At 40.4% G+C, this 23253-nt stretch overlaps 1 protein-coding gene across 1 annotated transcript in view; it reads right to left on the reverse strand.

The window, feature by feature from the left end:
- Positions 1-593: 593 nt before the first annotated feature.
- Positions 594-23253, reverse strand: part of moxd1 (monooxygenase, DBH-like 1) — a 96280-nt gene continuing 73620 nt past the window's right edge. The window contains exons 7-12 of the mRNA XM_072251511.1: positions 17601-17767; positions 15204-15395; positions 13797-13856; positions 8168-8310; positions 6772-6940; positions 594-849 (exon numbers count right to left, since the gene is read on the reverse strand). Coding sequence (XP_072107612.1) covers positions 697-849; positions 6772-6940; positions 8168-8310; positions 13797-13856; positions 15204-15395; positions 17601-17767 — 884 coding nt within the window. The 3' untranslated portion in view covers positions 594-696. The remainder of the gene's footprint in view (positions 850-6771; positions 6941-8167; positions 8311-13796; positions 13857-15203; positions 15396-17600; positions 17768-23253) is intronic.

A 23253-nucleotide genomic window follows, 5' to 3' on the forward strand; every position in this document is an offset into this window, starting at 1 on the left:
GCAACATCCAGCTATTGATGCAGCTCAACAGAGACGAAATTCAGTCATGAGCTGAGGAGTGACATTTGACACTTGTGCCAGGTAATGACCATAAAGTCCAGCAAGGTTAGCTGCCTATCCTTGACATTCAAAGGCATACCCATTGATGAAGCCTCATTCTGAAAGCCTCCATTGATGAGAAGCCCAACTTCACCAGCCACACAAATACCATGGCTGCTAAAGTAGGTCAGAGGTTGGGTATATGGTGGTGTATAGCTTGCCTCTCAACACGATAAAACCATCCCAGCATCTGCAGAGCACCAATCAGGAATGTAAATTTGACTGTTCTCTGCTTGTCTGGATGAGTACAGTAGGCAGGATGAAAGGAACTCAATAGAATTGTATTCCATTAGGTATCTTAAACAAGCGTTCCTTCCATCAAGCTGTAGTGTGTACAGTCTACCAAATACCCTGTAATTATTTGTCCTGGCTACTCTCAGAGCCTCCCAGCACCCCAAAACTCCACCTGCAAGGAGAACAATGAGCAACAACTGTGTGCAATGCCACCACTTACACACACTGGAACTGAGTTCTCAAGAGTATAAATGTCTTTATTGAAAAGAATTATCTTGCAAGGTGATAGTGCAAATTCATTCTCAGCATAAAAAGCATTTAAATATGAAAATATCCAATGCATTTTAAGTTTTCACAAATGAATTACATTCCTGTAGTAAGAACAGCACACAAGGTGAGTGACAGAAGTATAGGAAGTGGATGATAGCATTGACACGTTGTCCGACAGGGCAACAGTTGCTCCATTTTTGGCTCCCAAGGCTTTATTGCTGGTGGTAATATTGGTATGCCATTTACCTGTTAAAAGAGGAAATTTTTTCAGATCTATTATGCTCATCTTAATAGGAATATATGGAGCTCAAAGAAGATGTAATTGTTACTGAAAGATCCACATGGAAGTTGCAACAATACTTTAGATCAATGCTATTCATTACTAGTTTGTAAATTATGATGACAAAATTAAAGTGGATTCAATTACAGGTTGTGACAGGGTTCTCTTTCTGAAAACTATTCATAACCGAACTGTTTGCAGGCCAGAAATGAACAAAAACAATACTTGGGAGAGGATCACAGAAATGACTGTGATGAGATGGCAAGCAGATGTGGGAAGATTGGCTGCCAGTCAACTTCACTGACTCAGTGAGAGATCGAGTCTACTCAATGCTCCCAGCTCTGCTCAGCCAGGACCAACCCCGATTATTGTGTCTCAGGGGCACGTATGGCAAGGGAAGGCACGCAGAGATGCCCTGTTTACATCTGGCAGAAGATTGCTGCAGCTGGCAAATCCATCCCCATCTGTGCAATGTTCATTTGTATGTGTGGAGTGTCTATAACTTGGGTGTTTGTAATCTGGGGAGGACCTGTAATCACCTTCCAGGTCCTTACACCAAGGGCAGGAAGTGCTTAAGACAGGCAAACAAACAACTTGTATGATCATTTCCAGGCAAATTGTTTTTGGTTAAAGATAGTAATCTTCACTCATACTCTTATTTCGTCACAGAGATTCTACTGCTCTCACATCTACACAAAACGTTCTTGCAGGTAAGTAGCATCCATTGTCAGGGACCCCCACCTGGCAGGACATGCTTGCTTCTCACTGCTGCCATCATGAAGGTGGTACAGGAGCCTCAGGACTCACACCACCAGGGTCAGGAACAGTTATTGCCCTTCAACTATTAGGCTCTTGAATCAAAGGGGATAACTTCACTCAGCTCCCTTTCAAAAACTCATCTCGTGTTCTGAATATTTATTGTTTATTTATTTATTATAGTTTCTTTCTTTTAGTATTTGCACAGTTTGTGTCTTTTGCACTCCGGTTGAACAACCAAGTTAGTGCTTTCTTTCATTGTTTTGAGGACTAGAATATAAGAGCAAGGATGTAATGTTGAGACTTTATAAAGGCCTCATTTGGAAAATTGTGAGAAGGTTTGGGCCCCTTATCTTAGAAAGGATGTGCTGAAATTGGAGAGTGTTCAAAGGAGGTTCATGGAAATGATTCCAGGATTAAATGGCTTGTCTTATGAAGAGCATTTGATGGTTCTGGGCCTGTATTCACTGGAATTCAGAAGTCTGAGGGGTGACCCAACTGAAACCTATTGAATGGTGAAAGGCCTTGATAAAATGGATGTGGAGAGCATGTTTCCTATGGTGGGGAAGTCAGAGGACTCAAAACAGAGTGGTGTCATTTTAGAACAGAGATAAGGAGGAGCTTCTTTAGCTAGAGAATAGTCAATCTGTGGAATTCGTTGCCACAGGTAGCTGTGGAAGCCAAATCTTTATGTATATTTAAGGCAGAGGTTGATAGATCCTTGATTGGTCAGGGCATATAGGGGGAAGGCAGGAGACTGGGGCTGAGAGGAAAAACGGATCAGCCATGTTGAAATGATGGAGCAGACTCAATGGGCCAAATAGCCTAATTCTACTCCTGTATCTTATGGTTGTGGTTCTGTTATGGTTATTATTCTATTATGGATTTATTGAGTATGCCCACAGGAAAATGAATCTGAGTATTGTATATGGGTGACTGTGGTGATATCACGTGCATTGCTGTGCCAGTACATGATTGGACAGACCACTAAGCATGCGCAGGATTGCCAGAATATTCCAGCATGTGGCTGGGTTAAGACGTGTTTTTTTATTATCGTAAATAAAAGTTCTCTAATTCTTCCAGAATACGATTCTTTACTGTTAACCCACGGTACGTTTAAACAGAAGTAACATGACAGTGACGTATATGTACTTTGATAATAATTTTACTTTGAACTTTAGTAGAATACTCTATGCCCACTCCAGTTACAGTTTTTTTTTTCCAATTTAGAATAAATGGATAAATGGGACTAAAAGTGATCAGCTTCAAAGCCTATTAATAAACAAACTGATTTGTTAGGTTTGATTTGAATGTGAACTGGCAGTCTGTGTAAGACGAGCATTCACTTTGTATTCTTTGTTGCAATCAAACACAAAGTAAACAGGCTCAATGATTCTGCATTCTGCCTAAACTGCAAACTCTACAGAGAACATGTAAAAAACTTGTATGTTCTTCTTGTTCATATTGCTTAAATTTGCATTTTCATACACGGGAGTGGAGGATCAACCAGATTTTAATGGAAGCATATTTTTGCTTGACAGTTGTATCCTTACAGTGCTACATTATTGGTGATAATTTGATTCTGAATGTGGGATTCCAGAATACAGAAACAGCATTTTATGAGCAAATCAGGATAGTATCTGCTCTTGAACAAAACCAGGTACGTTGACAGTGGAGAACTGCTGTCATCGGAACAGACTGACCACTTCACCCCAACCTGCTGAATCTCCCTGTCTAATTACATGTTTTGCATAATTGCTCTATGAGCTAAATCAATTTCTGCTGACTACTACAGTGTCATCCCATATCCGGCAGATCTGCTGGGAGTTTATGGCTACTGTAAATTAGTTTATTGAAAACAATTGGCAAAAGAATCAAACGGGTCAATAAGGAAGTGAGAGAAGTTGTTGCAAGAGAATGGGGAAAACAAGAATTGAAAGAATCGATGATAGGATTGCTTTACAAAAACCGTAAGTACATCTTGTATTGCAATAAATAAGAGACGTTCCCATTGAAATGTATTAAATTCTTTTGGGACTTGATATGGTAAACAGAAATTTGATTTGTTTCCTTGGCTGGGGTATGAAACCAGAAGTCTACTACAGAGTTTGGCCAGACATCTGAGGTGAGCAAAAATGTCTCCATCCAGAGGTTGGTGGGAAAATCTTTATAAGTCGTTATCCAAGAAGGTTAAGTCACCAGGAATACTCAAGACAGTCTGCTGTATTTTTTCAATGTATTAAGGAAATAAAGTGGCATAGAGTTAGTGCAGAAAAATGATGCTAATGTAAAAGATCAGTCTGATCTTGTGGAATGATGGAGTAGGGACGGGAGCTGAATAGTCAACACATAGGATTAGGATTTAGTCATTCAGCCTTCCAGCCTCTATTCCTGAATTTTTGCCCTTTCAGTTGACCTGCCCACTCATTTTATTATTTACTCCTGCTTCTGTGCCTTAAGATTTTCTAGGTTTAAATCTATATTTGTCTCTCATTCTTTTCCAGTCCTATGGAAATTAGCCTGATCTGGATCCCTGCTTATCCCCAAACTTAAATTCATGCGGGTAAAAGCTGCAATAGTTGTAGGTTATGTAACTCCCAACTGCCTCTGCCTCCTTCATGTACTTGCCTCTTTAGCCAAGGTGGTTATTTTCTGCAAGTCTCACTTCCATATCTAATGTATTAAGGCAGGTTAACAAATATTCACTTTTAAAACCATAAATTTGTAATACAAATTAGACTATCAATTACCTACTGCAATTGGCCGGAAAACACTGAAGCATTCATCACAATTTTGCCAAGTTACTGCAATAAACATTAAAGAAAAGACTTTCAAAATGCTAAACCACAGACAGATGTTTTGTAAGTGAAGCAAAAACCTCAAACTGTTCTGCACTATGATTCTGTGAGCTGCCCACAGAACGTTGCTGGCTATTGTCTTCATTTTTTCCCTTGAACATTGCTGGCTATTATATCTATTTTTTCCCTTCCCTCTATATTTCCCTCTTGAATGGCTGCAAGAAAATGAATGCCAAGGTGGTATATGGTAACATATATGCACTTTGATATTAAAATTTCTTTGAACGTATAAATCTCTTTTGACTTGTGTGTTAACAACTTACAGATTATGGCCCTTCCTGTGCTCAAACAGATACTTCAAACATGGTAAGTTTTCTACCTCCATTAATGAATTCCAAGTTCTCAACACTTTGGTGAAATATTTTTCTCTCAATGCTCCTCTATTCCCTCTATCAATTAACTTTAAATCTATGCCACCTGATTACTGGCCCCTCTGCTCAGTGAAATAAGATTTTACTCTTTCTAGGCTTCTAAAATTGTTAAACTTAATTAATTCTTTCTCATCCCTGTCATTCTTTTATTCTTGGCAATGTCCTCATACATCTCCTTTATGCCTTCTCTGCTGTCATCATATCTTTCCTGTGGACTGATAGCGAGAACTCAATTCAGTACTCGAGCATGCAAGTACAGAAGGCAGTGAAGAAAGCTAATGGCATGCTGGCATTCATAACAAGGGGAATTGAGTATAAGAGCAAAGAGATCCTTCTGCAGCTGTACAGGGCCCTGGTGAGACCACACCTGGAGTACTGTGTGCAGTTTTGGTCTCCAAATTTGAGGAAGGACATTCTTGCTATTGAGGGAGTGCAGCGTAGGTTCACAAGGTTAATTCCCGGGATGGTGGGACTGTCATATGTCGAAAGATTGGAGCGACTGGGCTTGTATACTCTGGAATTTAGAAGGCTGAGAGGGAATCTTATTGAAACATATAAGATTATTAAGGGATTAGACACGCTGGAGGCAGGAAGCATGTTCCCGCTGATGGGTGAGTCCAGAACCAGAGGCCACAGTCTAAGAATAAGGGGTAGGCCATTTAGAACGGAGTTGAAGAAAAACTTTCACCCAGAGAGTGGTGGATATATGGAATGCTCTGCCCCAGAAGGCTGTGGAGGCCAAGTCTCTGGATGCTTTCAAGAAAGAGATGGATAGAGGTCTTAAAGATAGCGGAATCAACGGTTATGGGGATAAGGCAGGAACTGAATACTGATTGTGGATGATCAGCCATGATCACAGTGAATGGCGGTACTGGCTCGAAGGGCAGAATGGCCTACTCTCGCACCTATTGTCTGTTGCAGCCTAATCCTTAATACAGCTCTAGTATAAACTTACAGCTTCTAAACTCATTGCTTCAGAAAGCATCTCATGTATGCCTTCTTAATTACCCGATCTACTGCCTGAAATTTAAAAAATAAACTGCAGATGCTCCAAAGAAACACAAGAAACAATTCTCAGAATTGGGAATGAAAGAAAACAAGTTGATATTGGACTGCTGAGGTATGGTAGCAGGAGGAATGGAAATGACATAGTAGGGCAAGCATTGCCTTGGATATAACGTCTTCTAACGTATTATAACGAATAATAAGGCAGTTAGGAAGGAAGAACATAGTCCTTTGATATCTCCACATTAGCACAATCTGCAGCTTGCACTTCACTACCCTTATATTCCCATCTGTATTTAACTCATTTTTCATAGCTTTTAGGATTAGAGATGGATGCCCAGGACCATTCTGATACAGACATATTGATATAGATAATATCGATCTACTGCCTACTGCCTTCAAAGAGTTGTGGACAAACACACTTCAAAATCCTCCTATTCCTTCGTACTTAAAATAATACCATTTATCGTATATTCTTCTTCCCTGTTTCCCCTCCCCAGATGCCTTAACCCATATTTCTTTGGAGAGATTAGGCATGCCAATTCACCTACTTTTAAAAATGTTTGACTCCTTAATATTTCCTCTCCCTTTAAGTTTATCATTTCAAATACTTTTACTTCACTATGGAACAGATTAAGTTTTACTTTAATTTCATCTGTCAGTTTATTTTGCAGTTAATGTACTTTTAAGATCTCATCTCTGCATCAGTTATACTTCAAACTTTCAGCTCTATTGTCATAAGCTTCTGTGTTCATCCGGCTCATATGTCTCACATACATGGAGTCTCAAAAGAGAGCTTCCCTTTTGACACTGATCAACCTGCTCCTGTCCATCTTTACTCAAGTACTGTATAACCTCAGTTAAAGTGATAGTCAAAGGTCAATAATTGCATACTCACCTGCCATTCCCTTTGATCGTGTTTAGCACACCGAACGTTCATCTCAATTCTATTCACAAGGTTGTTAAACTCCCTTCCTTTCTTTCCAGACCATCTAAATTTATTCATGGCTTCAGTGAAGGAAAGATCTTTGTACTTCTTAGGGCTTTTTATGATAAATGGCCAAGTCCTCGATACAAGAAAAGGTGTACATAACCATAAAGGGCAGTGTTTCCTTTGTTTTTCTAGTCACTTACAACATCATTCATTTGGATACATGTTTACTGCAGAACATGCTCATGTTATAGCATGGCAATCAATTTTATTAATTTTAATATAAAACTACTTTCAAAACACCTTCTATGAAATGATACAAATTGCCCAGTGAAAGACGATTGCAAATGCCACAGCTAAACACTTGTGTTGAGTATCTTCATCAATAGAGTTTTAGGAGGAATAATACAGTTGGGCATTCACTTTCAGCAACAAGTGAACTAACTAAGGTTGTCAGTGGTGTGGTGAGTTAGGATGTGGGGAAAAGGGGAAGTGTTATCATTGCCGCTGTCATTGCTCACATAATATTACAAACTTTGTTGTTGTTTCAATTAAAATCCAACTGGACAATTGTTTCAGTTTATTTTCTGTAAGTTTTAACATCCCTAATTTACTTTAAGATCAAATGCACAGAATATCCTTACAAAGTATAAACTAAGTAATGCATCTCTTTTATAAAAGAATTATTGATACTGTTGCATTTATTTCCCATATATCCATTCAGTATATAAGTTCTCTTCAGTTTTTAAATAGGTGATCATGAACTTCTCCTTCAATCTAAAAATCACTAACATTAATATGTCTCTTTTTCAACTTTTGCAACAACTATCAGGCACCAATGTACACTAATCTCCTTTTTAAAATTGTCTTTGCATTCCCATTAACTCTTCTCAGCTTCTAGCACTCACCTACAGTACATGTTAGGGGAAATTTATAGCGGTCAGTTTGTCTACCAACCTGCACATCTTTTAGACATGGGAAGCAATCACACAGGGGTGACATGCAAACTCTAGGTACATGGTACTTGAGGTGAGGTTCAATGTGATTTCCAAGGGAACTTCTGCATCTAATAGAAAAAGCTTTCTGAAGTTCCAAATTAAATTGTTCATGAATTAGTCAAGGAAGTTTATCAGGCAGTATCTTTACCTTCTAACTCTATTGTCTGTTTTTATTTTAGCTTTTACTGTGTGTGCATTTCTTCAGATTATTCCTCAAAATATTGTTTTTTATTTTAAATTAATAATATTATTTCTATGCTGTTTGTTATCAAAAATATTTAATCAGTAGAAAACAATTTGCCACAATTAGCTATTAATATTGAGATACATACTTATGCACTATAGAGTAATATAAATATATTTACATGACTGGTTGATAAATTTCTTTCACTCCAATAAACTTCAACTGTGGAGCTATTTCTGGAAGGCTTTCACACCTGGAAAGATCTATTTTTGGGTAGTAGAGCAAGTAAGACAAACACATTTCATCCCTTGTACTTAGGCCACCCTGTAAAAGAACAAGAACACTTAATTGCTTCTTCACCATATCTTAGAATGCATATGATAGATAATCTCATATTGGAATTTCTAAATTCCATTAATTAGCCAATACTGCGGTAGAAACAAGATACAACTTGCATTACTCTACATTTCACATAAGCAATATGTAACATCATGATTTTAATCAACGGTACAATATTGCTGTTGTAGAAATAATTACCTTATTAATTAAGTGGTTAAATACAATAATAGAGTAGGTATTGAATTCAGCGCCATTAATTGAAATGCTTATTTAAAAAGTACACAGGCAATCTCAAAAAGCATGGACAAGATGGGAAAACTCAAGTCTGTGGTCTCCTATCTAAAACACATGTAAGGATGTCAGATGAAGTGAAGTAATTTGCAAGCTGCTCTGGATGTTTTGAAGTCCAATGCTGACAACCAACTTCACTTGTAGTGGAAACTTTTGCTTGTGGACTTCTCAAAGAATCCTCTGAGACAGTGCAGGCTTCTGAATATGGAGCTTAATTAAAATCTTAATCAAGCTTAATTAAAATCTTAATCAAGCTTAATTAAAATCATAGATCAATAGCACAGAACAGTGCAGACAATGACGTTGTGCTGACTGTTTATTCTAATCCAAAATCAAACAAACCCTTCCCTTCCACCTAGCCCTCCATTTTTCTTTCATCCATATCCCTAGTCTAAGAGCCTCTTAAGTATCCCTGATGTATCTGCCTCTACCACCACCCCCAATAGTGCTTTCCATGCCCTCACCACACTCTCTGTGTATAAATCCTACCTCTGACATCCCCCCAATACTTTTCTCCGACCACCTTAACCTCAACCCTCTTGTTGAAGCTAAATCAAAGGTGATGACGAATAAATATACAGGAGGGAGACTGAAGATTTAGCTGAGTAGTGTCATAACAACAACCTCTTACTCAAAGTCAACAAGACTAAGAAACTGATTATTGACTTCAAGGGGAGGAAACCAGAGGTCCACGAGCCAGTCCTCACTGGGAGATCAGAGGCGGAGAGAGGCAGCAACTTTAAATTCCCCGGTGTTATCATTTCAGGGGAATTGACTGTGCCCAGCACGCAAGTGCAATTACGAGAAAAAAACATGACAGGACCTCTAATTCCATAGAAGTTTTTGAAGATTCCGGATGACATCTAAAACTTTCACAAATTTCTGTAGATGCGTGATGAAGAGTGGTGCATCACAGCCTGGTATGAAAACACCAATGTCCCTGAATGAAAAATCCTACAGAAAGTAGTGGATACAGCCCTGCCCATCACAGGTAAGGCCCTCCCTACCAAAGAGCACATCTACATGGAACGTCGCAGGAAAGCAACATCCATCATCACGGACCCCCACCAATGAGGTCATGCCCTTTTCTCACTTATGCCATCAGAAAGAAGGTGCAGGAGCCTCAAGATTCACACCACTGATTTTCCACCATGTAGGTGCAGTCTTTCATTGATTCTATTATGATTATTGGATCTATTGAGTATGCCCCTAAGCAAATGTATTTCAGGGTTGTTTATGGTGGCATATACGTAGTTTGATAATAAATTAACTTTGAACTTTGTATTAGTCATTGGAGCATTGGGGAGAAGGTCCTGACTATCTACTAGCTCTGCCTCTTGTCATCTTGTACAACTCTGTCAAGTCACTTCTCATCCTCCTTCACTCCAAAGAAAACAGTCGTAGCTCGCTCAACCTTTTCAACCTTTTGAGGCATTGATCATATGAAGAGTCAGAGGCGTTTTCCCAGGGCTGAAATGGCTAGCACGAGAGGGCACTGTTTTAAGGTGTTTGGAAGTAGGTACAGAGGAGATGTCAGGGGTAAGCATTTTATGCAGAGAGTGGTGAGTGTGTGGAATGGGCTGCCGGTGACGGTGGTGGAGACGAATACAATAGGGTCTTTTAAGAAGCTCCTGGATAGGTACATGGAGTTTAGAAAAATAGAGGGCTATGGGTAACCCTAGGTCATTTCTAAGGTAAGGCCATGTTCAGCACAGCTTTGTGGGCTGAAGGACCTGTATTGTGCTGTAGGTTTTCTGTGTTCTATGTTCTATAAGAGATGTACTCTAATCCAGGCAGCATCCTGGTAAGTCTCCTAAGACTTCCACATTCAGAATTGATCACAATATTCCAATACTAATCAATGAGAAAAAGGGCTGACAATATTTTAATTCAATTTAATTTAGCTGGATCAATTCTACATAATTAATGTTAACCCGGCTGCTGCCCCAGTAATCAATTCAGGCAGCATAGTGGCTCAGCTAGTGGAGGTGTTGACCACTGCTTCAGCAACGTGGGATCACTCCTGACCTCTGCTCTCTGTGTCGGGATTTCAGACTCTGGCTGTGACCATATGGGCTTCTTCCACATACCCTCATTTTCGCCCTAATGTGGATTACCTAGGTTACTTGGCAATTCTAAATTGCCCCCTTTGTGTGCAGGTGAGTGGTAGGTAGAATCTGGGGGTTGATGGCAGTTTGGGGAGGATTAGAAAAAATGATCGCAGGATTAGAGAAGATGCTTGATGAATGGCAGGGTCTCTTGGACTGAAGAGTTTATTTCTGTGCTCTATGACTCTGATACGTTTACCTGAGCAACACACACGAAATGCTGGAGGAACTCAGCAGGTCATGCAGCATCTATGGAAATGAGTAAACATCAGCATTTTGGGCTGAAGATCTTTCTTCAGGAAGGGGGAAGATGCCAAAATAAAAAGTTGGGGGGGGGTAGGGAAGGAGGCTCGCCGGAAGGTGGTGAGTGAAACCAGGTGGGTGGGAAAGGTCAAGTGCTGGAGAGGAAGGAATCTGATAGGAGAGGAGAGTGAATCATAGTTGAAAGGGAAGGAGGAGAGGACCCGGGGGAAGTAATACGCAGGTGACAAGAGATAAGAGGCCAGAGTGGGGAAAAGAGGAGGGGGCGGGATGAAATTTGTTTACAGGGAGAAATTGATATTCATGACATCAGGTTGGACACTACTCAGATGGAATATAAGGTGTTGCTTCTCCACCATGAGGGTGGCCTCATCTTGGCACGTCATGGACCGACATGTCGGAATGGGAAGGGAAATGGGAGTTAAAATATTTAGCCTCTGGGAGGTTCTGCCTATGGCGACTAGGGCTCAGGTGCTTGATGAAGCGGTTCCTCCAATTTACGATGAGTCTCACCAGTGTAGAAGAGGCCACATCAGGAGCTCTGGTGTTTCTAAGTTTGTCTGTATATTTTGGAGGGGCACTGGAATTTAGATGGATTCTTCAGTGGAAGTACTAATGTCCAGGTTTTGTAGGAGCTTACATTACCTTTGTTCCCCGTTACCCGTGCAGTACAGGCAGACTCTTCACAGAGTCACAAACCACTGAAATAAATCCTTTGGTTCACCGTGCCAGTGTCGTTGATCACATTAATAGCCCTTTTACTCCAATTCTACAATAATCCCACATTCTCATCAACTTCCCTGGAATCCACCACTCTGCTCCACACAAAGGGCAATTCTCATCTCAGCACTCAGGCCGGGCAATTTGCCTTAAGTCAAACCTGGTGCAAGTACAGCAGCCTCATTCAGGAGAATGACAGAAATTCCAGGTCTGATAGGTCTATATTGACATGCAAAATGATCTCCAATATTAACTTTAAGGTGCGGCATTGTAGCATAGCAGTTAGCACAATATGCCTGGAATTTTTCAATTTTGTGCTTTATATTCTGTGTTTTTCGGTCATTTTTTTTTGGTTGCTGTTTCCGCAATTTGTAATTCTTTACACGTGGTGGAGCCGGGGGCGGGGGTGGTGGGTTAAGTTTGATGCTTTTCTTTGAATGGGTTCCATGGTTTTTCTTTGCTTTGTGGCTGTCAGTGGGGAAAGGCAAATCACAGGGTTGTATACTGCACACATAGTTTGATAGTGAATGTATTTTGAATCACTTTGTTGTGTTAGCAATCACCGATTGCAGTCTGATTCCCACTGCTGTCTGTAAGGATTTTGTATGTCCTCACCATGGCCGCGGGGGGGGGGGGCCTTCGGGTGCACAGCTTTCCCCCCACATTGCAAAGATACAAGGTTAGTCTTAGTGAGTTGTGAGCATGCTGGGTTGGTACCGGAAGCATGGCAACACTTGCTGGCTGCCCCCAGCACGTCTTTGGACTGTGTTGACCATCGACACAGAACGACATGTTCCATCGTACTTTCTGCTGTACAGTGCATGCAACAAATTAAGCTAAACTTCTGTTGTTCATGGGGAGCAAAGCAGCAAGGAATGTAAACAAAGGCAGGAAATAGTAAGAAACAAGGATTTTGTTGTTTGTGGTGAATACTGTACATATTTGTTACATTTTGCATTAAAGTTTGAGCTTTTGATCTGGCAGTTCCTCTCAGATAAGTATTGAAATTGAGCAAAACATTGAGGAAATTGCATGTGATTGCACTAAATTAAAAACAGAAAATGCTGGAAAAACTCAGGTCAGGTAACCTCTTTGGCTAGGGAAACTGAGTGAACATTTGTCCCGAAAGGTCAGTCACCCAAGCTCTCTACATGGATACTCTTTGACTCATTTCCAGCATTCGATTTGATTTTCAATGCCTAGAGACTGCAGCTTTTAGCAGCTCCCCTGACCCATGACGATTTTAGTTTTGTTAACAAGCAGCTTAGAGTCAGAGTCACTGAATGTCAGTGTGAACATTGCACGTAATATCAATCATTAATATCTGGGTCAAATGTCAACTTCTAATACAAATATACAGTAAATACTGATATCACATTTGAAGGTCTTGAGAGATAAAGGCTGAAGGTAAGTATTTGGAATTAGCCACTGTCTTCTTGAATGGTTGAAGGCATGGTATGAGTTAGATATTCTCAAGTTTCCATAGTGAAAATCTGAAAAAAATGTAAAAAAGAAAAAAATGGAGAATTGTGGAAAATAGACAGCCAGAAATGGAAAACCGGCCAACAGAAGGTATGAAACAATGTTGAACGTTTCTTTAAGAAGGGCTGCAAGAACAGGCCAGGGAAATGCAGACCAGTAAGGCAGACATCAGTAGTGGGCAAGTTATTAGAGATGTCAGGATCTACAAGCATCTGGAAAGGTGGTGACTGATTAGGGATAGTTAACATATGCATGGGATATCATGACTCATAAATATAATTGTTTTTTTCTGAAGAGGTGATGAAGTGGATTGACAGGGGCAAAATTTCCTTGTCTTAGTGTTACTGGAAACAATGTCTATACAGTGAAAGCTTTAAAAAAAAACCCTTTATCACCAGCCTTATATTGACAGTATAATATTTTAGATTATGAGTTATTGTTTGGTTGTAAGTCTGACTGTCTCACTTACTAATTCACAAACACACATAAAGATAACATTATTTTCTTGTGAAATATTAGTAAGTAATCATCAATTTTAAACCAAAGAACAAAAATTACTTCCTGAGGTATCAGAGGATTGTATTGTCATAAAATTAATTATTTTCCTACCCAGGTCATATTCTTGCGGGATTTTGTGTTATATTGGCATTCTGTCACCAAGCTGTCACCCTGCAAGACATTTTAAATGCTCATGGTTAAGAGTTATAACAGATTAAAATGAACATTCAGAATGTACATTTGATGCAACACCATTCTTCAATGTAAGATAGGTATGTATTTAAAGTAAACTTTTAAGTAACCTGAAGTAACATTAAAAGCAAGGTTATCCAGGGGTTGAGCTATATATTCCCTTTGTATGAGCTAAACTGTTTCTTGAAGAATTATGAAAGAGAGATATTAGATATGCTACATGTATATTCATCAGTAAGGTTAGTTGGAATATCTACACTACCTCATGACTCTGAACTTACCTGAAGGTAAATAGTGAATCGAGTAATTACTACAAACTTGTCTGCACCAATTGGCTAGTTTATCTTGCTGTGTACATGCTAGTTAGTAAATAGAAGCTTTGAAAAAAAAGTCTCATTCCTCATTGATATATTTTGGACTTTCAGATTTATTCACAGTCAATTAGATGGGTAAAGGGTAACGTATCATTCTGTGCACATACATCTATTGATGCTTCTGGACACATCTTCAGTGATGTTTCTGGAATCGTTGGGTGTTTCAGGTCTTTCAACATCATACAACCTCCTCAAGGTGACCCAGCCGGGGCTGATCAGACCCCAGCTTGTGTCCAGATGGCTAGCTACTTATGACTCCATGGCTCCCCTCTTTTGAGCCACAGCCATCTTGAGGCCCTCTCTGCCGCATCGGTGGTACTGCGGATGGCTCTCCTCTTCCTCTCTCCCTCGATGCCCAAAATGCTGAAGGCTCTAACTAAAGAATGGGCTACGAATCCCCTACAACCAACCTCCACTGGGAGACACCTCGCTCTCCATCCAGCCTGCTGACAGTTGCTGACCAGTCCTGCGTACTTGGAGAGCTTCCTTTCAAAGGCCTCTTCCAAGCTATCTTCCCATGGGACTGTCAGCTCCAGCAGCACCAGTTGCTTAGTCGACTCAGACACTAGGACAATGTCTGGTTGCAGGGTGGTGGCTGCGATATGCAAGTACTTACTTCTGAGAGTCACTAATCTCTGTCGATAGGTATGTAATATCATGGTTTTAGTTATGCTCTCTGATGTAATGCCAGAGTATCAGGTGTGAACTGGACCCAATGCCTTTCTCTCTAATCACTAAACAAAACATATTTTGCATCACCCCCTAAATCACTAATAATACCAGCTCCTAAGGCAAATATTTTAAATAAGAGACTCTTTGTTCAATCATTCAAATTGATTCACTTGAATTACTTCTCTATAGGTAATAAATGTTTGGAGAACATTTCCTTCATGTTATTGTATATGACGCAATGCCTATACAATGAAAGCTTTCAAAACAAGTACTCACGTACCGGCAGAAGAACTCTCTCCTCTTTCAGGTAGCGAAATTCTTGAAAATTGAAGTCGAACTCATTATCATATGCAAGGAGAGGTTGCTCTACACTATTTCTGAAGTGGCGTATTCTCAGGGCTCGTCCTGCAAGATGTGAATGGAGAAGAACAGCAAATACATGGATCCCAGTTGCCTTTTCCTGAGACAAAGCCTGTGATTAAAAAACACTTTTTCATTTAATAGGCAATGCACCAACACTGAAGATAAATGAGATTACTTCTTCAGAATTCAAGACAAATTGTGGATTTTGCAGCTCTCGAAACAGCCCTTCCTTTCACCTTTTTATACTGGCTATCACCCTCTGTCCTTTAGTCCTTGTAGGAGCCATGCATCTCTTTTTTATCTGTGTTACCGTTTATTATGGTAGTCACGTGAGCAGGGTCATAGTAAAAGCAAAGAGAATAAGTTACGTTAGTGTGCTTTGTTCTGTGTAGTTTGGTCTGGGGCCTGCTGGGTGTCATATCTTTTGTTGACTGCTTAATTTATACTTTATACTTTATTGTCACCAAACAATTGATACTAGAACGTACAATCATCACAGCGAAATTTGATTTCGTGCTTCCTGCTCCCTGGATTACAAATATTAAATATTAAAAACATTAAAAATTAGTAAATATTAAAAAATTAAATTATAAATCATAAATAGAAAATAGAAAAATGGAAAGTGAGGTAGTGCAAAAAAACCGAGAGGCAGGTCCTGATATTTGGAGAGTATGGCCCAGATCTGGGTCAGGATCCGTTCAGCAGTCTTATCACAATTGGAAAGAAGCTGTTCCCAAATCTGGCCATACGAGTCTTCAAGCTCCTGAGCCTTCTCCCGGAGGGAAGAGGGACGAAAAGTGTGTTGGCTGGGTGGGTTGTGTCCTTGATTATCCTGGCAGCACTGCTCTGACAGCGTGCAGTGTAAAGTGAGTCCACGGGTGGAAGATTGGTTTGTGTGATGTGCTGCGCCGTGTTCATGATCTTCTGCAGCTTCTTTTGGGCTTGGACAGGACAACTTCCATACCAGGCTGTGATGCACCCTAGAAGAATGCTTTCTACGGTGCATCTATAAAAATTAGTGAGGGTTTTAGGGGACAGGCCAAATTGCTTTAGTTTTCTCAGGAAGTAAAGGCGCTGGTGGGCCTTCTTGGCAGTGAACTCTGCTTGGTTGGACCAAGTCAGGTCATTTGTGATATTGACCCCGAGGAACTTAAAGCTTTTGACCTTTTCCACTTGCGCACCACCGATGTAAATTGGGTCGTGCGGTCCACCACTCCTTCTGAAGTCAACAACCAATTCCTTCGTCTTGCTGACGTTGAGGGATAGGTTATTGTCTTTGCACCATGCCACCAGGTTCTTAATTTCCTCTCTGTACTCAAACTCATTTTTACCCGAGATACGGCCTACAACTTACACTTAATTGCATCACTTCAAGATTCTATGTTTTGCTAGTTGCTAATAAAGGACCGAATGCATTTCTTCAACTTTATGGAACATCATGATTGGAGCTTGCATCACACAAGGATAACAACACGTGCCAGGTTAACAGAAGTGGCAATTGGTTTGTTGAATTGGCCGCTACAGTCCTGATGAAAGGTCTCAACCTGAAATACTTACTGTTCATTTGCCTCCACTGATTGTTACCGAACCTGCTGTGTTCCTCCAGCACTGTGTGTTTTGCTCAATTAAGGTTAAGAGATGGGAGGAATTTCTACCTTGAGAGAGTCAAATTCTTGGAATTCTCTACCTCAGAGTGCTGTGGAGGCAAGGCCAGTGAATATATGCAAGGCCAAGATGGACAGAAGCAAATGTTCTTATTCGCACTGATATTTGGTCAAGACAGAGGTTGTGGATTATGAGGAATAATCATGAGGTGGCGCTGAGGCCAAGAGCAGATCCAGCAAGATCTCTTTGAATTTGGAGCAGATGTGAGGAACTGCTAGGTCTACTCCTGCTCCCATTTCTCACTTTGTCTAAATACATTCTTATTTTAAATATTAGTGATATTTTATAAATTTTGTAATATTTTAATATTAGTAATTTTAAAAAGGAAAAAAATTGTAGTTATAAATTCAATTGTACAAACATGGGAAATCTATGCATAATAAAATTCCAAAACAAGTATGATATAAAATAAATACATAAATATGGTACTAATTTAGTTTCATAAACATCACACTGGCACAATAAGATAAAAAGTCATTGTTTCGCAGTTATTTAGTTAGAAAGGCTGCAACCCATAACTTAGCAACACATCTGTTTGTTCTCCATTGCTACAAGAAGTGCAGCTGCATCATACAAAGATAGCAAGAGGCCTGTTTGGCTCAGGAACAGTTCACAATGAAAGAACTTACAAGAAAATATGCAAGCTTACTTCGTGTAGGCATTCTATGCTGCAGTGACCTTGTGAAAGATAGCTTGACATAGCAGGTGGTATCATATGGTAAAGACTAACCCAGACACCAGTTTCAATAACTCCAGCATCATTCTTCCTCAACACAGGTGTGTAGATCAGTTTCAAACCAGAGCTGTCCACGTATCCTGCAGAAGTAAGGAATAGTTAATCTAAGACTACAGTCTGATGATCAATTTTATCTTACTAAAGAAATTCATTGGAATGATTTTATTTTGTTTCAACAGTTGTTCATTAAGTAACCACACTATCTAAGTATATTTCATAGACAGATTGTTGTCCTACAAAGTTAATGATATGAGACTTCTTAGTGAGTCCCTTAGGGAAGAGGATGATTTCAGATGAAGTATTAAGCGTAAAAGATGCCACTATGTGAATTCTTTTTACTGTGGGGTGGTCATGGTGCTCCAACCATCATCAGAGTTGACAGGGTGAGCTTTCATTCTAATGGCAAGGATGTTTGATATAATTGAGCATTAAACACAGACACATGATCTTGTTCATACCATTTTCCTCAAATATTGTTGCTCAAGCTGATCCTCTTCTGCTTCCCTCAGTCTTAACTCTCTTCCCCTTCACTCACTACTTTCCCTTTTGTTTCCCCCACTGACCATCTACCAGTGGCTCCAACACTGAGGCAATCTTCTTTACAGCTAGCTCAAGTTCAAGTTTAGTTGTCATTCAGCCACGTATATGAATACAGCCAAACAAAACAGCATTCCTCTGGGGCCACGGTGCAAAACACAGTCCCAACAGCATACAGCACAAAGCATATATAGTTATGATAGCAGAAAAACAGTCACAAAAATTAATAAAGCTCATCCCTGAGTGCCATAGCCTGTAGATTGATTGTGTATTCGACGTTGTTGTGGTTTAGCTTGTCTTCCACTGAGAGAGCACAGCAGAGCAGTACCAATGGGAGTGGCCAACCCCCTATCCAGTTCAGATACCAGTGCCCACAGAGGCTTCTGCTGTCTCCCACATTGCCTCTGGCATTTCCTCTCCATGGCGGCTGCAACAGGCATCACTACAGCACGAGCATCTGGTCCGAGCAGCAACCAAGACCATTCAGTTCACCCACCGTCAGACTTGCCAATGAACCACTGAAATGGACTTGCAGTATTTTATATTACCAATGACCAACAGGGTCTTGCAATCACAATAAAAATGTCCAAGACAGCCATTTGCACCAGTTGTTGGACCACACACTGCCTTTGCAAAACAGTATGCAATAAGGCCAGCTCCATCACCATTGAGCAACTCGTTGATGGGGTAGACCTACAGAACTGGTGTTCAGCAATGTCTTGCAATAAAAAAAGACATAAAGGATGACCCTTACGCCTTTGGTTGGACCTGGAGAGGTCACTGTGACCGTGTATGCTGCCATCTTACAAGAATCTACTAGCTACTATCCACCTCACTACTCTGCTGCCTGAAGGCTGGGATTTAGCACAGAACAATAGACAATAGACAATAGGTGCAGGAGTAGGCCATTCCGCCCTTCAAGCCAGCACCACCATTCACTGTGATCATGGCTGATCATCCACAACCAGTATCCAGTTCCTGCCTTATCCCCGTAACCTTTGATTCCGCTATCCTTAAGAGCTCTATCCACCTCTTTCTTGAAAGCATCCAGAGACTTGGCCTCCACAGCCTTCTGGGGCAGAGCATTCCATATATCCACCACTCCCTGGGTGAAAAAATTTTTCCTCAACTCTGTTCTAAATGGCCTACCCCTTATTCTTAAACTGTGGCCTCTGGTTCTGGACTCACCCATCAGTGGGAACATGCTTCCTGCCTCCAGCATGTCCAATCCCTTAATAATCTTAAATGTTTCAATATGACCCCCTCTCAGCCTTCTAAATTCCAGAGTATACAAGCCCAGTCGCCCCAATCTTTTGACATATGACAGTCCCACCATCCCGGGAATTAACCTTGTGAACCTACGCTGCACTCCCTCCATAGCAAGAATGTCCTTCCTCAAATTTGGAGACCAAAACTGCACACAGTACTCCAGATGTGTTATCACCAGGGCCCTGTACAGCTGCAGAAGGACTTCTTTGCTCTTATACTCAATTCCCCTTGTTATGAAGGCCAGCAGGCCATTAGTTTTCTTCACAGCCTGCTGTACTTGCATGCTTGCTTTCAGTGACCGATGTACAAGAACACCTAGATCTCGTTGTGCTTCCCCTTTTCCTAACTTGACTCCATTTAGATAATAATCTGCTTTCCTGTCCTTACCACCAAAGTGGATAACCTCACATTTACCCACATTAAACTGCATCTGCCATGCATCTGCCCACTCACCCAGCCTGTCCAATGCAAGTCACCCTGCATTCTCATAACATCCTCCTCACATTTCATAGTCATAGTCATAGTCATACTTTATTGATCCCAGGGGAAATTGGTTTTAGTTACACACTGCCACCCAGCTTTGTGTCATCGGCAAATTTGCTAATGTTACTTTTAATTCCCTCATTTAAATCATTAATATATATTGTAAACAGCTGTGGTCCCAGCACTGAACCCTGCAGTACCCCACTGGTCACCGCCTGCCATTCCAAAAGGGACCCATTAATCGCTACTCTTTGTTTTCTGTCAGCCAGCCAATTTTCAATCCATGTCAGTACTCTGCCCCCAATAACATGTGCCCTAATTTTGCCCACTAATCTCTTATCAAAGGCTTTCTGAAAGTCCAGGTACACAACATCAACTGGCTCTCCCTTGTCCATTTTCATAGTTACATCCTCAAAAAATTCCAGAAGATTAGTCAAGCACGATTTCCCCTTCATAAATCCATGCTGACTCGGACCGATCCTGTTACTGCTATCCAGATGTGTCGTAATTTCATCTTTTATAATTGACTCCAGCATCTTTCCCACCACTGATGTCAGGCTAACCGGTCTATAATTCCCTGTTTTCTCTCTTCCTCCCTTCTTGAAGAGAGTGACAACATTAGCCACCCTCCAATCCACAGGAACTGATCCTGAATCTATAGAACATTGGAAAATGATTACCAATGCTTCCACAATTTCTAAAGCCACCTCCTTAAGTACCCTGGAATGCAGACCATCAGATCCCGGGGACTTATCAGCCTTCAGACCCAACAGTCTATCCAACACTATTTCTTGCCTAATATAAACTTCCTTCAGTTCATCCATTACCCTAGGTCCTTTGGCCACTATTATATCTGGGAGATTGTTTGTGTCTTCCCTATTGAAGACAGATCCAAAGTACCTGTTCAACTCGTCTGCTATTTCCTTGTTCCCTATTATAAATTCACTCGCTTCTGTCTTCAAGGGCCCAATTTTGGTCTTAACTATTTTTTTCCTTTTCACATACCGAAAGAAGCTTTTACTATCCTCCTTTATATTCTTGGCTAGTTTAGCTTTGTACCTCATTTTTTCTCCACGTATTGCCTTTTTAGTTACCTTCTGTTGCTCTTTAAGAGTTTCCCAATCCTCCGGCTTCCCACTCGTCTTTGCTATGTTATACTTCTCTTTTATTTTTATACTGTCCATTACTTCCCTTGTCAGCCACGGCCTCCCCTTACTCCCCTTAGGATCTTTCTTCCTCTTTGGAACGAACTGATCCTGCACCTTCCGCATTATTCCCAGAAACACTTGCCATTGCTGTTCCACTGTCATCCCTGCTAGGGTATCGTTCTATTGAACTTTGGCCAGCTCCTCCCTCATAGCACCATAGTTCCCTTTGTTCAACTGTAATACTGACACTTCCGAGTTTCCCTTCTCCCTCTCAAATTGTAGATTAAAACTTATCATATTATGGTCACTACCTCCTAATGGCGCCTTTACCTCGAGGTCTCTGATCAAATCTGGTTCATTGCACAACACTAAATCTAGAATTGCGTTCTCTCTGGTAGGCTCCAGTACAAGCGGTTCTAAGAATCCATCTCGGAGGGACTCCACAAACTCCCTTTCTTGGGGTCCAGTACCAACCTGATTCCTCCAGTCTACCTGCATGTTGAAATCCCCCATAACAACTGTAGCACTATCTTTGCGACATGCCAATTTTAACTCTTGATTCAACTTACACCCTACATCCAGACTACTGTTTGGGGGCCTGTAGATAACTCCCATTAGGGTCTTTCTACCCTTAGAATTTCTCAGTTCTATCCATACTGACTCTACGTCTCCTGATTCTATGTCCCCCCTCGCAAGGGACTGAATATCATTCCTCATCAACAGAGCCACCCCAACCCCTCTGCCCATCAGTCTGTCCTTTCGATAGGATGTATACCCTTGAATATTCATTTCCCAGCCCTGTCCACTTGAAGCCATGTCTCTGTTATTCCCACAACATCATACTTACCAATTTCCTACTGTGCTTCAAGCTCATCCACTTTATTTCTTATACTCCGTGCATTCATATATAATAATTTTAATTCATTACTCTCCTCACCTCCCATATCAATTCCAATTTCACTTGGCCATACTGTACGATCCCTTCTTGAGCTTTCTGCTCTGTTGATTCTGCTGTCTTTCTTAACTTTTCTTATTCTCACTTTCCCTTTATCTCCATCCTTATGTTTCCAGTTCGTCCCCTCCCCCCCACTACTTAGTTTAAACACACCCGTGTTGCAGAGGCAAACCTGCCTGCCAGAATGCTGGTGCCCTGCTTATTAAGGTACAACCCGCCCCCTTTACCCATATCATATCTACTCTTGACCTGATTATTTCCTCTTCTTCCCCACGTCATTTGTGCTGACATGCACCACCACTTCCAGATGTTCACCTTCACTCTTGAGAACCTCACAGTTTGTGCCATAATTTCCAGCCACCTGCCGTTGGAGGTTTTTTATTTCCAGTAATGTTTCCTATGCTCATAAATGCTTTCTTTCCATCATTTTCTGACATGTTCTACCAGATCAAAGGTGATCTAGTAGAACAATCAAATCTAGGTCAATCAACAATATTTCTAGAGCTGAAAGAAGAGCAGTTTTTAACACAAAGTATCTCCTTAACCAAGTGTATTAATGGAGCATTGAAAATCGACATGAAGATTTCCCATTATGATACTTTCTGTATATAGAACTGCTTTCAGCAACTGAAAACACCTTATATAGCTGTAATTATTCAAAGAATCGCTTCTTTATAAGGGTCAGTGTGATTCCAGTAAGAGCCATACATTTGATTGTAATCTATGTTCAATGCAATTAACATTTTAACTATGCAAATTCCATTGCCTTTCAGAGGAAATGTGTCCAAATTTAAGAAGATCTAAATACCGATTAGAAACTTGACTCAAGACACTGTCAATAAATATTCAATTACATTATTTTTCTGAAACTATTAAAATGCTATTTAGGTAATATAAATATTATTTTTTAAATGTTTTTGAAGTGATAAAGTGCACATATGCATCCCAGATGCATGATCATTCAAATAAGATTTCTAAACTGCAATTTCTTTTCAGAATGTGTCATCAGTGTGAAAACTTTGGACGCCAAAATTAGGTCCTTGTGAAGAATGAAGTATTTTGATTCCAAAGTACTGTACTGATCAATTATCCTTGAAATAATCTGTCAATCAGCAATGAAATTATCCACAAACTCATTCACAATTCACTTAATGCAAGCCTATCAACACAGGCC

The sequence above is a fragment of the Mobula birostris genome, chromosome 2, assembly GCF_030028105.1.
Source record: "Mobula birostris isolate sMobBir1 chromosome 2, sMobBir1.hap1, whole genome shotgun sequence".
NCBI classification, from domain to species: Eukaryota; Metazoa; Chordata; class Chondrichthyes; order Myliobatiformes; family Myliobatidae; genus Mobula; species Mobula birostris.